Raw genomic sequence first — 15,611 nt, 5'->3', positions numbered from 1 at the left:
ACTGTGACCGTGCAGGTACACTACAAAGGTGCAGAGGGAGTTGGAGTTGGATGTGAAGGCCCTGTCCAGCCTGAAGGCAGACAGACAGCGCTTCTTGTGTAAGGCGGTTGAGAATTACATTCAGTGTCTGAAGCAGGGGGAGGAGCATGACACCTGGGTGTTCCGTCTGGCTTCACTCTGGTTGGAGAATGATGACGTTAGGGCTGTAAATGACATGATGAAGGTTAGTAAAAAATGATATTCGTCTTTTAACTGCGATGTTTAAGGCACACAAACACACACATGGTCCTGAAAGTAATTTGGAATGAAAGCTACTTGGTTATATTTAAGACGAGAGGGACTTTAGTCTTCTCACAGAGCTTCTGTTGTTTTGTGTTTCAGACAGGGGTGAAGCAGATCCCCTCCTACAAGTTTCTGCCTCTCATGTATCAGCTGGCTGCACGCATGGGAACCAAGGTGGCAACCAGCATCACTGAGGATACGGGCTTCCATGATGTCCTCACTGATGTAATGCAACACGTTTTTTTGTACATAATTACAGCAGTAAATCTGTTTTATGGAAGATGCAGCCGACTACACTGACTTTTCTTATACTTGCAAAACTAGAATCTCAAACAGTGTGACATTCTGGACTGAAAATGTAAAAGATGTTTGCTTCACAGACATTATAGCTTTAAGTGCAGCGTTTGAATATATTTTCCCGCTTATCTGTCCTCACAGCTGATCTGCCGAGCTTCACTTGAGCATCCTCACCACACACTCTTCATCATCTTCGCTCTGGTGAATGCCAACAAAGATGAGAACTTCTGCAGGTCCCGGCAGTCGAGAAGTACTCAAAGGCAGACACCACCTTTCGATCTAGTGAGACTTTCATTCAATATAACGTAACAGCTTTTTACTGACATTTGGATACTTATCAGAGACTCTATATTAGTATGTGATTCTTGCTTTCATTTACAGCTTGGACAGTACACATGTTTATGAGAGAATATTCTTCCCAAAGTGTAATTTGAGCTGTTTTCCACATGCTTGAGTATCAATTTATTGTATAACCATATATATATATTTAACAAAGACAACATTTTATTGCTGGAATTGGAATCTCTTCTGAACCTAATTACAAATATTGTCACCAACTAAAATAGACTTTTGCCAAGTGGGATTTTGTAGATTGTAAGACCCCTATTGACTGGCAGGTTTTTTATTGTGTCTCTTATTTAAGGTTATTTCCCCCTTTAACCCACAAAGGAGAAGCACTATAGATGGATGGATAGATACCGTTTATGTATCCATTAGCCTTATCTGATTAGTTTAAAAATAATTTTCAACCTCATCCTGCAGCCACCTGTCTACTGGGCTTCCCTGTGGATCGTTTTAAACACCAGCAGTTCTGTTTTTTCTGAGCAGGAGCGTTCAGAAGTGGCCCGAAAGATTATCAACGCCATCAGGAAAAAGAAAGGCCAGATGATCCAAGGGATCGAGCGTTTGTGTGATGCCTACATCACTCTGGCCTACATGGACGCTAGCAAGCACAAGACTGAGAAGAGTAGGTAGATGGAGCACGGTGTGTTGCACACTGTTTGAACCACCATGAAAAATAATCACATTTTGGACAAAGAGACACTAATGTGAAAATAGATGTCAAACCATTTTGCTGTTTTGTTAATTATAGAGGCGATTCCCATCCCTGCTGATCAGCCCATCATGCAAATCAAAGACCTGGATGAGGTTGTCATCCCCACAATGGAGATTAAGGTAAAAACTATGAAAGATTATTAAACCATCTTTCATTATCCCAAAGAATCATTGAGGGCAACAAGGTGTAGTTTCCCCCAGCACAACTGATGATATTAATGTTATGTAACCTATACAAGCTTCTTTCTGTGAGAATTGGTTTCATTAAAAAGCCCCTAAAAATCTGAAATAATCAAATATTCTGACACAATCAATGATCAGTAATTCTGTAACTGTCCCATAATCAACACTAATGATGACAACAAGTTTTATAAGTTGATTCATTGTGTGACTAGGTGGATCAAACTGGTTGCTACGACAACCTGGTGACGATCAGGTCCTTCGTACCTCACTATCGCTTGGCCGGAGGAGTCAACCTGCCCAAGATCATTGACTGTGTCGGCTCTGATGGCAAGAGCCAGAGACAACTGGTCAAGGTGTGTGTGTGTGTGTGTGTGTGTGTGTATACGTGTGTGTACTTGCACAGGTATCTTGTTTTAAGGGTTACAATTAGGTTTGGGTAAGGGTAAGATTAGGGTTGGACATTTAGTTGTGATGGTTAACGTTGGGGAAAGGGGCAAGGGAATATCTCATGTGTCTTTTGTTTTTGAGAAGCATGTTTTTGGTTCAGACGTGTGTAAAGACATTTTCTTTTCTGTCATACACTATATATGGTTATGTGTGTGTTCTCTACTTAATACACCAAGTTTCTTTAGCCGCTGTCATGTGAGATTAAAGTCTGACCCGCTCTGCCGGGAACCTCCTCACTTCAAACCATGGTTCTTTTCATCTATCTTTGGCCGTTGCTAATGATTAATCCCGTCTTTGTACCAGGACAAATGCACAGTTTGCTGGATCACAAACATTCTTCAGAGGATAGTGTGTTTGTGCATGTGTGTGTGTCTGAGCTCATGTTTGTGTTTGCGGGAATACTTAAAGGCTAATTATTTACCACTCAGACACTTTGGAGAGTCATGGTGAAATTACAGTTTTTTTCTATTTTCCTTATTTTTTATTTTCTTCAACGTATTTACAATGTGAAAAAACACGTCTGTAGTTGTGAGAAAGGTGATATATCATCAGTTTATTATCTACAAGACATTATCAATTATGGGAGAAATCAGAGTAATTTTGGGACTATGATGTTCCTTCGTATCTGTTGTACTTGACATACATCTAGTCTTAACTCTTTGACACAACCCTGTAGAAACAAAGAAATAATAAATCTCTTGTAACATTTGTAAAATACTGAATTCAGCTCAAATTGATCTTCTTTATGTTCCCGGGTAATTTAATAAAGTGTATGTTGTCCAGTGACTCTTGCCCTCTTGTTGTTTACAGGGCAAGGACGACCTGCGGCAGGATGCGGTGATGCAGCAGGTATTCAGCATGTGCTCCATGCTGCTGCAGCGCAACTCAGACACTCGCAAGAGGAAGCTGAACATCAGACGATACAAGGTTCCACTTTAAATCTTTGTATGACTGTCAAAGAGAATCAGAATCGATTGCATATTAATATTAAATTGGATTGCATTTGTAATTAATTCTCAGGTGGTGCCGTTCTCGCAGTGCAGTGGCGTGTTAGAGTGGTGCTCTGGCACCGTTCCCATCGGGGAGTTTCTAGCGGATCCTTACGAAGGAGCCCACAAACGCTTCCGACCTCGAGACTGGACCAACCTAACCTGCCGCAAGAAGATGATGGTACTGTGTCAGTGATATAGAGCACAGTCATTCAATGTTACTAACTGAATTAGTTACAAAGAAACCACTGTACAGCTGCAAAGTGTGACATTTTCATGATTGAAACAAAAAAACCTGCCGTGTTAATCTTCTGTCGTGGCACCGCAGGAGGCATGTGATGACAAGCTCCAGGCCTACACTGAGGTGTGCAAGAACTTCAGGCCTGTCTTCAGGTATTTCTGCATGGAACGCTTCCTGGATCCAGCGGTGTGGATGGAGAAACGTCTGGCCTACACCCGCAGCGTGGCGACCTCCTCTATAGGTACATTGTGCTCACCTCCGCCCTATGTTACACACAATTGCATATCTCAATGTGTCAAAGTCCTATCTTGATATGATTCGGTTAAAACGAAATCTTTGGTTTGGCAACCTGAAGCAGTTGAAATGTGGAGGCAGGTCTGCAGAGTCAGACAGTAAGAGCAATATGTTAAGCACCTTGTATTGCAACCTTGCACAAAAGGCACCATGCAAATGAAGTCTGATATGATTTGACTTGAATGAGCATTTTGTTTTCCGTTTTCAGTTAGAAATAAGGCTTCTTAGACAATGTGCTCAAACAGAGAACAGATAACAGGAAAATAAAGCTGCTAATTATGTGGCAAAGCTAAAAGTTATTTAAGGCATCTTGAAATTGTCCAGTTTTGACTGACTTTTCTCTGTTGCTTCTGCAGTTGGGTACATCGTGGGTCTGGGCGACAGACACATCCAGAACATCCTGATTGACGAGCAGACCGCTGAACTGGTTCACATTGATTTAGGTTGATGTTGTTCTCATTTGTCTCATTTATATAAACAGAAAAAACTTGACCTTTGGTTTGAAGAAGTTGATGCTGTGTCAACAGTGGCTGTATGTGTCTGTTATCAAGCAACATGAAATCAGGCCTCACAGAAGAGCTGTTCTACTTCAGGAGATCAAAGTTTATATTTGATTTAAACAGCTAATCATCATTCTATTAGTATATTGAGAAATGTTGTGCTTTTAACATGCAGGTGTGGCCTTTGAGCAGGGGAAGATCCTTCCCACACCAGAGACTGTCCCCTTCAGACTCTCCAGGGACATCGTGGATGGGATGGGCATCACTGGAGTGGAGGGAGTTTTCAGGAGGTGAGCAGGACACAGGGACGAGGTTGGGATTGATAGGAAATCAAGCCTGAGAACATTGTTACTTTCCATCAGTTGTCATTTTTGTTAAGGTTCATTTGCAAGTAAAGTTTCAGCCCATTAATCAAAAACACCAACATCCACTATTTTGCCCCTAAATGCTGTCTACCATTCAGCCCTAAGATTTATTACAGGAGACATCTATGACTCTCATTACTTAACTCTTTATCGGGACGTGGGCTGACCCTCTCTCGCTACTTGAAGAGATCAGCATCTGTTATTTATTTATAAGGGGCTTCCCCAAAACTTGCCCTCATATCTGACCTCACTAATTCATTGGAGAGTTGAAACACGTAATACTTGCTCACAGAACTGGCTACTGCTACAGGTTCCTAGAAATAACACCAAAGTGTTCCTGACCTGTACTTCATCCTTCCACCAGGTTTCATGGTAATCTGTCCTGTAGTTATTTGTGTAATTTTACTTATAAACAAACAAACTTACAAACCAACCAAAAAACCTGAAAGGGATGAAAAAAAACGCATTGGTGAAGGTAATGGCTATATATCTAAAGCCACAAAGATTAGTACAAATCCATAAAAGGCATCAAAACAGTATTAAGAAGGTAATGTTGTGTCTTTATGAGCTGATCTTAACCTGTTTCCCTGATCAGATGTTGTGAAAAGACCATGGAGGTGATGAGGAGCTCTCAAGAAGCTCTGCTGACCATTGTACAGGTGAGAATGTGGGACAACGCACACAAACGCTTCTTTGCTGTTCTTAAATGGCATGTTTTCATTCATTGAACCTCCTGTTAAGCTTTGCCTTTGCATGTTTCAGCAGAAATGTTCATGCTTTTGTTCATCTTGAAACAGGTGCTGCTGTACGACCCTTTGTTTGACTGGACCATGAACCCTCTGAAGGCGTTCTACCTGCAGCACGACGAGCAGCAGGAGCTCAACGCCACGCTGAGCTCCACCATGGGCGGAGACGACATATACAACCACCGTAAATCCAGGTGATCTTGCAGCTCATTTTGGTCTGTGTGTGTATGAGTGTGTGTGTCTGAAAATTGATTTATGTGCCACTGATCACATTGTGCTGGAAAAATTAATTGAGTACTGAGTGTGAGAAATGAATTTAACAAAGAAGCTTTAACTCCTAAGGTGATGCAGCCACAATGACTGTTGGGTATGGTGTGTTCGACAGAGTCTGGTCACTGCTCATGTGAAAAGTGTAAATGTAGAATCTAAATGAATCATGTTTCCTGCTGTTGTGCGGTGTATCATGTGCAAGTTGTGAGAGAAAATCAATGTCTCAGTCCTCTCACTCCCTGCCAACTCACCACATTATTGAATTTATATTGTGTCCAAATCGCACCACGCTCAACACTTCACTTCCTTGGGCCCTTAACAATACACATGCTCAGTGTGAAGCTCATAAGATGAACAGTTCTTGAGATGTGTGACCCACAGATTTTTCTGGAATTATTAAATAGAGCGTTATTAGATAGATAAGAGAGCATGGAATGGAGGGGCTGTTATAGATAGATACAACTGTCAATGATCGATCAGCTTATCTTCCAGACAATAAAATCTATATATATGTATATATATATATATATCGCAGATATAAAATATGTAAAGTATGAATACACAAGAAAACAGTCTTACTCGGAGCAAGTCAAGCTGATCTGAGGTAATCTTCACATATGTTGGTTGTGCTGTGTCAGTCTGCCCCAAACCTCTGTATCATCACCTCTCTCTCTCTTGCAGTGACAGCCAGAGCTTCAACAAGGTGGCCGAGCGCGTGCTGCTGCGGCTGCAGGAGAAGCTGAAGGGCGTGGAGGAGGGCACGGTGCTCAGCGTCGGGGGGCAGGTCAACCTGCTCATCCAACAGGCCATGGATCCCAAAAACCTCAGCAGACTGTATCCTGGATGGCAAGCCTGGGTGTAGACCTGAGAGAAGGTACACACTCCTGCCTCGACCAGTGGGGGGGGGGTACTATAGGTTGAGCCTATAGCATCTTTGCGGTTACACATGGAGAGTAACTGAGGGCGGTCACTACTCCAATGAACTTTTTAACATTTCTTTTATTCTTATCAAACTTGAGACATGTCCCAGAGAAAAATGAACTCTGTATTTTCTTTTCTTTCTACAAACTATCGCACTTTAAGAGAAAAGGTTTTAAATTCTAAATCATTAAAACCAAAAAAGCCGCAGTGTCCTGATTGGCTCATTATGCAGCTCCAACTCTCTCTCTCTCTCTCTCTCTCTCTCTGTTTTACCCAGTTGGATGTTTTGTTTTTATATTGTTTACCAATGTATAAAATAATCATATGTATGAAATGCCTTCAAATAAACTGCACTTGAAATACCAACAAATTCCTTTATGAGCAGAGTTTAGTTTAGGTTCAGCTGATTGTTCTTTTACTTTTAGATGAATGAATAGGTTTTTCTATGACGGTCATAGATAAAGTAAAGAAGTACTAAGTGCTCAGTTCTTACAGCTTCATCAAGTTTTCTGCATAAAAAAATAAATAAAAATGCTGACAATCCAGCTGCTCTCTGTTCATACGACACAAAGAAGAACATTAGCAGTCTCCACCAGGGGGGAACGATAAAGTCTTTGTGTCTTTGGACTGTGGGAGGAAGCCGGAGAAAACCTAACATGCAAATTCCACCCTGTCCCAATCGGGATTTGAACGGGTATTGTTCTTGCTGTGAGACGACAGTGCCAGTTCTAATCTAAGGAACACATTTTTTGAAATTCCCTGTCAGTAGAAATAAAAACACAGTGATCGGAAATCAATAAAGAGGGTAAACGCTGGCTGAAATAAAACCAATCGCTGATCATTCAGCTGTAACACATTTGATTTTATAGGATCATTTTACTCATTTGATAATGTCTTTGTGTGTGTCTGGTATTTTTTACTGTAACAATGTATTGTATCCCAGGTATTGCAAAAAAGCCTCAGCTAGAAATTACAGTTACAATGTTTGTCAAACAAACAAATCAATAAATAAATAACATTTCAATTATTATAAAAGTCAAGAGACAAATTTAACAGAAACAAATCTTCCTAGTTCCTAATTTGTTTTTTTTGTTTGGATAGTAACGAACCTTACACGCGTCATGCATTTCTAAATGGCTCAGAAATGTAATTAATGAGATTTATTTACAGATAGGACTGCCCTCTTCATTTTCTGTCATCCATTAACTCAAGTACTGAAGCTGACTGTGTTTGCCCGTGTATCCATCGTGTGATGTAGTGCTTTTCCACTGCACACTCAGTATGATAAGTGCTCGGAGTGGAGGGGGTAACACCTGTGAGGTGTTAAGACTCATTTACAGTCCTCATTGTTCTTGTTGTGTGATCAGGAGGGGGAACAAACCCATGCAGAAGAAGTGAGGGGCGTGAGCACCCAGACAAACGTGCACGCTCTGTACGTAACCACAGCGCTGTGCGAACCAGCAGGACGGAGGAGTTCATAGAGATTTTAATTGAAACTGTCCAGAGAGTGAAGCTGTTTATCTCATAGCTTCACTGATCTGATGCTTGAATGATCTCAGACAGTTTTTCTTCTGCATCCATCAATTAATTGAAAGATATAGTTGGTTAAACAGAAAATGACGACCAATCCGGTAAGTACTAAGTTCACCTTCTTTTTGAAATAGCAAATATGTAAGTAGACTAACTCCTGTTCAGTACATGATGCAACAGGTTGTAAAATCTGGTGTGTTTAGATATGAGAGATTAAAAGGTTCTAATTTTGTATTTCAAATCGAGAAAGTATTTTTGCTATCCAGAGTAACTTTAAATGACTTTATTCAAAGTGATTAGAAGCACCCAGCGATTGAAAAGGTTTATTCTCATAATCATTTTCACTGACAGTATCCAGCTTCATGTATCATCCATGAGGATGTAGAGAGGGAACTTCCTCCAACCAGCAGATCAGATGTGAAACCACAGTATGTTCATCATCTGACCCCAAACCCTCCACCTGAGATCAGCCACTCCGCTCCCAAACAGAAAGGTACTTCAGTCTCTTTTCATTTCAGAGTAGAAACAGTGTTGATGTGGTTTTAATATAACTGTTCCAACAGAGCTTTTGCAGGGTTTGTTATTTATAATCATGTACATAGCATAGCTTATAGTAGGAACTCTAACTAATAAATGTGTTTCCAGTCACAGTGTGTGTTGTGTGTTCTCAGATGGGAAACAGAGGTGTGTGAAGTTCACTGTGGCTGCTGTCATCTCTCTGCTGCTCCTCCTGCTGGTCACCGGAATCCTCCTCGCTTATTACTGTGAGTACAGGATTTATCAGTGCTCTTCAATGTACTGCCTCACACACACACACACACACACACACACACACACACACACACACGTTGTACATTTACACTGACCCTCTGTCCCCTCCCAGTCTCCTCGTCGTGTGTGCACGGGTCGCAGTGTGGTGATGGGAGCTGTGTGTGGGAGTCTCAGTGGTGTGATGGAGTGAGGGACTGTCCGGCTGGTCAGGATGAAGCCAACTGTGGTAAACAGACTCGACTACATTGTTCATTTATTCTCTTTTACCTGACTTTTAATATTTATATTATTTTAATCACATTTTATTGATTTCCCCCATTTTTTTATTGTTATAATGTTACAGTTGAGACACTTTTCCAGTGCTCAAACCCTTTGGCCTCCCAGATCTCACCTTGTAACAAAGGGTGACGGACATTGTTGAATTCTCTCCCTATTGACAAAAAAATTCTCCAGCTTCTTTTAAATCCCCTCGTTTTATGAAAGATTTAGCTTTATTTTATAGTATTTCATCATCAGGCTTTTTATTTGATTTATTTCTGGCTCATCTGTCATTTGTGAAGCACTTTGAACTGAACTTACTTGTATAAAAGGTGTTAATAATTGATTGATGGATCAAGAGCCAAGATGCAGGATAAAACCAAAATAAACTTCATATTTACAAATCTTTTACAGCTAAAAGAAAGTTTTTACTCTAAGTTTTTACATGAAATTATTCTTTCCCCTGTTTTTCTTTAAATCATCAAACACGCTGCTGTTCTTGATAGTGTTTAGTTCCACATTACATAAATTAGAGGTCATCATTTGTGTTGGTTTAACATTAATAATGTTATATGAAAAATGTGTCCTCCTGTAATACGATGTGAAGTCAGTGTTTGTGTTCTCAGTGAGGCTGCACGGCTCCGGCTTCCTCCTGCAGATTTACTTGCCTCAGACTAAAACCTGGAGCTCCGTCTGTTCTCACGGCTGGAGCGACATGCAGGGCAGAGCGAGCTGTCGGGCCATTGGATACAGCAGGTGAGCCGCTCAGGAGAGTTTCACTGGATATCCACACTACACCTGCCCTGTGAGGGATTCATGTGTTTAATTAAAGTTGTATTTGACTGTGATGTGTGTTGACAGGGGCGCAGATATGAAATCAGGACAACAGAAGACTGATTCTGACGATGGATTCTTAATCGTGAAACCTTATTTCAACCCAGAGGTGTTTGTTGTCCAACAGCTTGAGCACAGGTTAATAAACTGGTTGATAAATTAATATCAAAAGATGAAGATTAGATCAAGATTAAACTAATTTGTCTTTTTTTCCCCCAACTGCAGCAACACCTGTCCCAACAACAGTGTGGTAACTTTGCGTTGCACTGGTACATTCTTTTTTTTTTCTACAATTTCTTCCAAATTTTTAGTTTTCTATTTAATTCTTTTCTGTTCACTTTTACAATATGCCCACTTAACGCTTCGATCCCCACGCTGGTGGAGTGTTCTGTGTGTTCACTCTCCTCTTTACAGTTTATCTAGCCTGTGGATGTTCAGCGTTATGACCTCTGTCTCGTCCTCAGACTGTGGGAGCGGGGTTAACTCCAGCAGGGCATCTGGGGGCCAGCAGGCCACCCTTGGGTCCTGGCCCTGGCAGGTCAGCCTGCAGGTCTCTGGCTCCCACCGCTGTGGAGGAGCCATCATCTCCCCCTACTGGATAGTGACAGCAGCACACTGTGTCTCCAGGTAAATCACCACGGTCACAGCAGTGTTTGTGGTCTGATCCAGCCTGAACTGTCTCTCTGCTGATTCTCTGACTCTCAGGAGCTCCAGTCCTGCAGACTGGGCTGTGTATGCTGGAGTAGTGGATCCACTGGGTTCTCTGTTTAACCCTGCTCGCTCTGTGAGTCGCATCATCGCTCATGAAGGCTACAGCCGCCTCCCTCGCAGGAATGATGTGGCTCTGATGAGGCTCGCCAAAGCTCTGGACTTCTCAGGTGATTCACATTTACACACACAGGGCAAAGCAAAACTTTACCTATTAAACAAACCCAGCCAGTTCTCAAGTTTACAGAACTTACACCAGAATCAAAATAACAAGGGTTGTTCTTGAATCGATTTTTAATAGTTTGTGTATTCATTTATTAATGTCAACTCAGTTTATAAGGTACAGCCACTGTAGCCAAAACTAATGCCATCTGATTCAAGAGAACTGCAGGACAGTAAGTCAAAACTCAGCAGCCAGATTTCTCATCAAATCTACTAAAAGAGCACATCATTGTATCTTGATCCGTGACCTGAGGTCCCCAGTGGAGGCCCTGCCAGCCCCCCCACAGTCCCAGGTGAGGACGAGGGGTGACCAGGCCTTTCCTGTCAAGGCTCCCACTCTTTGAAACAATGTCCCTGAGAGGATCCATCCGGCCACTTCTCTTTATTAATGAAAAGAAATAAGAAAGAAATTCATTACCTTAAGATTAGAAATTAGTAATACACCTCTTTTAAAGACCTATTTGCTTTCACAAGAGTTTGAGTCTGAATTCAATGTCAATTTTTTATTTTCATTTATTTATTTATATATTTACTTTTACTAGCTCTGCTCTTACCAATTATTTTAATCATTCTATTGTTTTTCTTAACTTTTATTTTCACAGTTTTCTCGTCCGTCACATTTTTATTATATATTTATATTGTATTTGTGCTTTGTGCTCTCTGATGCAGTGTGATCTTCAAATTAATTTCAATTGTTTGTCTTCATTTCTTCATTTTTAAAGCGTTTTGAAAGGTGATATATAAATGAAGTGTATTAATATATTTATAAATCCTCATTCATGACACAGTTTTTGTTGAAAGTGTTTTAGAGGAGTTGATTTAACTGTATGATCATTTTGTCGGCTGCAGTTTGTGTTGCTGTTCAATTGTATGTTGTCTCTGTTATTTACAGATTCACACTCACTGATATAAATGTTGTGAATAATAATACTGTGCAATAATAAGACTTGTAACCTCAGTCATCTTATTTTTTTGTCAGTAGTTTCCAGTAACATCAGACCTATTTGTCTCCCAAATGTTGGTCTGAACGTCTCTGCTCCTCAGAAGGGCTGGATAACACGGTTTGGTCGCACAACAGATGGAGGTGAGACAGCTGTGGCCACATGTGGTTTCATGGTGTAGATTGGTGGAAAGGCATCAGCATCACTGTTCACTGCTGGTATGTTTTGAGTGCTGCCACTAGGTGACAGCAGTGCCTATCATTTTGTAATTGTGCATCCATTGGCCTTAGTAGTGGTAGAGAGAACATAACATAAAATAAATAATTATATATATATATATATATATATATATATATATATATGCTTGCTGATATACATAAACATAATGAACAACAAGCTAAATCAATTGAAAAGGATAATTGAAACCACACACTCAAGAGAATGGACAAAAAATACAAATACAAAAACATATATACACGGGGTTCTACACGACAATTACAATTCCAGAAGTTATAATTACATTTCTACATACAAGATAAATCCCTGTTCCTAAGTTGATTAATAGATGGGCCCCACATATATTGAAACATGTCTTGAAGTGTGCATGTAATTTTTTTTCCATAGGTAAACACTGAGACATTTCCTTAAGGCACATGTCTATAAGGATCTGTTCCCTGCGTTTTATTTTACGTCCCTTCAGATAGATGCCAAGAACAAAGAATGTGTTTTTTAAGTGTGTATGAACAGATTGACAACATTACTTTAAATACATGTCAACATGGGAGAGTGTGAATGTTTGATGTAAACATGGGACATTTCTGTCTTTTGTCCCACTGTGACAGACTCTCCACAGCTGATGGAGGCTCAGGTCTCCCTCATAGACACTGCAGAGTGCAACAGCTCCACCGTCTATAATGGCAGATTATCACGGGACATGTTGTGTGCCAGAGAGATGGACGGAGGAGCGGACATGTGCCACGTAAGACAAATGTATAATGATGTTTTTAACCTCCGCCAAGGAGGTCATGTCTTCATCGCTGTTTACAGAGATGCTGGAAGTCAAAGATGAGCTGAGAGTCTATATCACAACATCATGATAAATAAATAAACCCAAATATTATAAAATAAATAAACTCAAACATTATGATTTTTATGTTTATTTGAATGACCAGCAACATTTCACACAACAGCAGGTAATTAAAGAAAGATCTTAGCCTCTATTAGCACACACACTAAATATTCTTTAAATGATATGAAATATTATTTAAACAGAATTAAATCAAATTAAAAATTTGTACACTTTTTCAACAGTAATATGCTCAAATAAAACAAAACAAGACATCTGTTTGGGTGCTAGACCTCCTTCAACAGTCTTCTCTTAATCTCTGTCACTATTTTTGTTTTTGACTGAGGATTGATTTGTTCACTAGACTTTTTTGCCTTGCAGTTACAATCCCTTGCAAGTAGGGTCTGCTCCAGCCCCTGTCTTTTAGCAGAATTAGGCAAAAATGATTGAACTGATTTAATTTAACTTGGTGGAAGGGTGGGGTGCAGGACAAGGCGTTTCCCAACATATTTGCTCACTGTGTGCCATGCAAGTTCTCTTATAGGTCTGAAAATTACATTTAAACACTAAAACCAACATAAATACATGAAGGCATGATGCACACTCACATATGATCACATGTTAGGAAGGATTTGTTAGTTGAATGGTGCAGTGCCAGACAGCTGCTGCAGTGTGACTCTGGTCTGCTGCCTCCAGGGCTGATGTGTTTCTGTATTAACTCTAAAGTGTTTAAATACAGACTCAAGTGAAACCAGCGCTCACAAAGTGTCTTTATAATAAGGTGGTTTCAGGTTTTCTTGCACAAATGGATCAGTGACATGAAAACAGTGTTTGTGAAAGAATTCAAAGCATTTTTCATGCTCTTATGTAACTTGCTCTGAGGCGAATTAAAACAAGACCTCACTGTGTGGTAAACATGGTTTAAATAAACAGTTCCTCTCTGCGACTCTTAACAGACCATGAAGGTAAAGTTAGAGGCGGCGGAAAACTACAGCATCAACCTCAGAGAATTAAAAAAGACACCGAATGGTTATTAGGTAACTAAGTGTTGTATAAAAACTCTTTCCTTGGATAATAATTAATGGAGATGATGAAGGGACAGAGGAGAATGGGTTCAGTGTGAAGGTTTAGGTGAAAGGGATCTACTGGCAGAAATTCAATATAAAAATAATGCTAGTGATGTTTTCACTGGTGTGTTCCATCCAAATTGTACAAATTGTGGTTTTCTTTACCTGAGAATGGGCCTTTATATTAAAACACTTTATATTTACATCGGGAGCAGGTCTTCTCTACAGAGACCACCATGTTTTCTACAGTAGCCCAGACCGGGCAACTAAACTCCTTCATAGTTTTTATGACAACTGAAAAGTTCTCTTTTCATGTTTCAAAGGGGAGGATGAGGTGAGGGGTGTTCACCTGCAACATGCAACTTCACCACTAGATGTCACTTAATTCTACACATTGAACCTTTAACCAAAATCCTTGATATTGAATGTGTAAATGTTGATGAGTGTTGTGTGTAACTTCCAGAGTGTGACACTTACACAAAGCATTGTGCTGAACTGGTTTTCAGACTGACAGTGGTGGTCCTCTAGTGGCCCGGAGAGATGGGCTATGGTGGCTCATAGGGTTCAATATTTGGGGGGAGCACTGCACTGAGAGGAACAAACCAGGGGTTTACGGCAACGTCACCTATTTCCTGGACTGGATCTATCGTCAGATGAAGGTAGAAACTCACAAGAGACATTTTCATGTTTAAAGTGGGATAAATACTCAAAAACGACACATCGATTAGGATTGTCAGGCCTGTGCTGTATAAATGAATCTTGTTTATGTATAAATAATTCGCAGCATTTGATTAAATCTGCCTGGAGGAGCAGCTGCAGTAACACGGTTTCTCCATCTGGTGCTGAGTCGTACAGCTTGACTGAGGCTGGATGTAATAACATGTACAGTGTGTTTGAATCACAGCAGGGTGATGACACAAGGTTTAACTATGTGTTTGATCTTATTCCTTGACCTGTTATTACACGTTAAAGGAGTAATCCATGTTTTAACATTGGGTTTAATTGGGTTTTTGGCCTCTTTTGCTTTAATGCAATAGAGGAATGACAGTTCTAAAGATGAGGAAACAATTTCATGTTCTGATCATTAAGAACGTTTTAAATGTGGCAGTTGTTTGCATGATGACAATTTATTAGCTATAAGCTTTCACGACAATATTTTTCATTTACAAAAACAAAAATGTATGTGTAGGATAATGTTCAGGCACAAACATAATGAAATACAATGTTTGTTTTTCTGTTGACAGGAGCATCAAGACGACTGATGACAGCACCACAGATGAGCATGTTTGTGTGTATATTTTTTTCTAGTGTGAACACATTTTTTTTATATATATATCAGGGCCTCATCAACATCTTTATCACTAACATAACTTATTTCCTTCTTTATATTACTGCTGTGTCCACATGATTTTTAATTGTAGAATCAAACTTGTTTTTAGCTCAATTTATTTTAATACACTCCATGTTTTCAGTTTTATTTTTGTATATTTATGTGAAATATATGTTTTCTTTCTGTCCTTTATATATATGATTGTTTTTAATGTTGCTGTTTGAGCCAGTAAATGGAGAAACTGTACCCCAACACAAACCCACATCGAGCTCCTGCCAACTGATGATCTCGTA

At 40.0% G+C, this 15,611-nt stretch overlaps 2 protein-coding genes across 5 annotated transcripts in view; both read left to right on the top strand.

The window, feature by feature from the left end:
* The window catches only part of atm (ATM serine/threonine kinase), a 29,253-nt gene extending 21,161 nt beyond the window's left edge, over window positions 1-8,092 (top strand). Inside the window, exons 50-64 of one of the 2 annotated variants that reach the window (XM_020095194.2) lie at window positions 16-223; window positions 382-507; window positions 721-861; window positions 1,408-1,546; window positions 1,673-1,755; window positions 2,031-2,171; window positions 3,076-3,192; window positions 3,286-3,435; window positions 3,583-3,736; window positions 4,146-4,232; window positions 4,465-4,579; window positions 5,250-5,313; window positions 5,452-5,594; window positions 6,352-6,544; window positions 7,959-8,092. In XM_020095194.2, the coding sequence (XP_019950753.2) occupies window positions 16-223; window positions 382-507; window positions 721-861; window positions 1,408-1,546; window positions 1,673-1,755; window positions 2,031-2,171; window positions 3,076-3,192; window positions 3,286-3,435; window positions 3,583-3,736; window positions 4,146-4,232; window positions 4,465-4,579; window positions 5,250-5,313; window positions 5,452-5,594; window positions 6,352-6,532 (1,849 nt within the window). In that variant the 3' untranslated portion in view covers window positions 6,533-6,544; window positions 7,959-8,092. Of the gene's footprint in view, window positions 1-15; window positions 224-381; window positions 508-720; window positions 862-1,407; window positions 1,547-1,672; window positions 1,756-2,030; window positions 2,172-3,075; window positions 3,193-3,285; window positions 3,436-3,582; window positions 3,737-4,145; window positions 4,233-4,464; window positions 4,580-5,249; window positions 5,314-5,451; window positions 5,595-6,351; window positions 6,962-7,958 lie in introns of those variants that run through there. The other variant, XM_020095193.2, reaches the window with a different exon arrangement.
* Window positions 8,079-15,560, top strand: LOC109634589 (transmembrane protease serine 2-like). Of its 3 annotated transcripts, none has more exons than XM_020095196.2 (13): window positions 8,079-8,222; window positions 8,473-8,614; window positions 8,793-8,885; window positions 9,005-9,118; window positions 9,777-9,906; window positions 10,012-10,122; window positions 10,210-10,253; window positions 10,449-10,611; window positions 10,690-10,862; window positions 11,897-11,998; window positions 12,698-12,834; window positions 14,495-14,647; window positions 15,233-15,560. In XM_020095196.2, exons 1-13 carry the CDS (start codon window positions 8,208-8,210, stop codon window positions 15,248-15,250), a joined length of 1,395 nt encoding a protein of 464 aa, XP_019950755.2. In that variant the 5' UTR covers window positions 8,079-8,207; the 3' UTR covers window positions 15,251-15,560. The 3 variants fall into 3 exon arrangements, with proteins under 3 accessions (XP_019950755.2, XP_019950754.2, XP_069390052.1); XM_020095195.2 differs by having other exon boundaries at window positions 11,894-11,998; XM_069533951.1 differs by lacking the exons at window positions 14,495-14,647; window positions 15,233-15,560 and having other exon boundaries at window positions 11,894-12,073; window positions 12,698-12,825.
* Window positions 15,561-15,611: the final 51 nt, after the last annotated feature.

Source organism: Paralichthys olivaceus, chromosome 11 (assembly GCF_024713975.1).
Source record: "Paralichthys olivaceus isolate ysfri-2021 chromosome 11, ASM2471397v2, whole genome shotgun sequence".
Taxonomy (NCBI): Eukaryota; Metazoa; Chordata; class Actinopteri; order Pleuronectiformes; family Paralichthyidae; genus Paralichthys; species Paralichthys olivaceus.
This window is presented reverse-complemented; position numbering and strand designations above follow the sequence as displayed.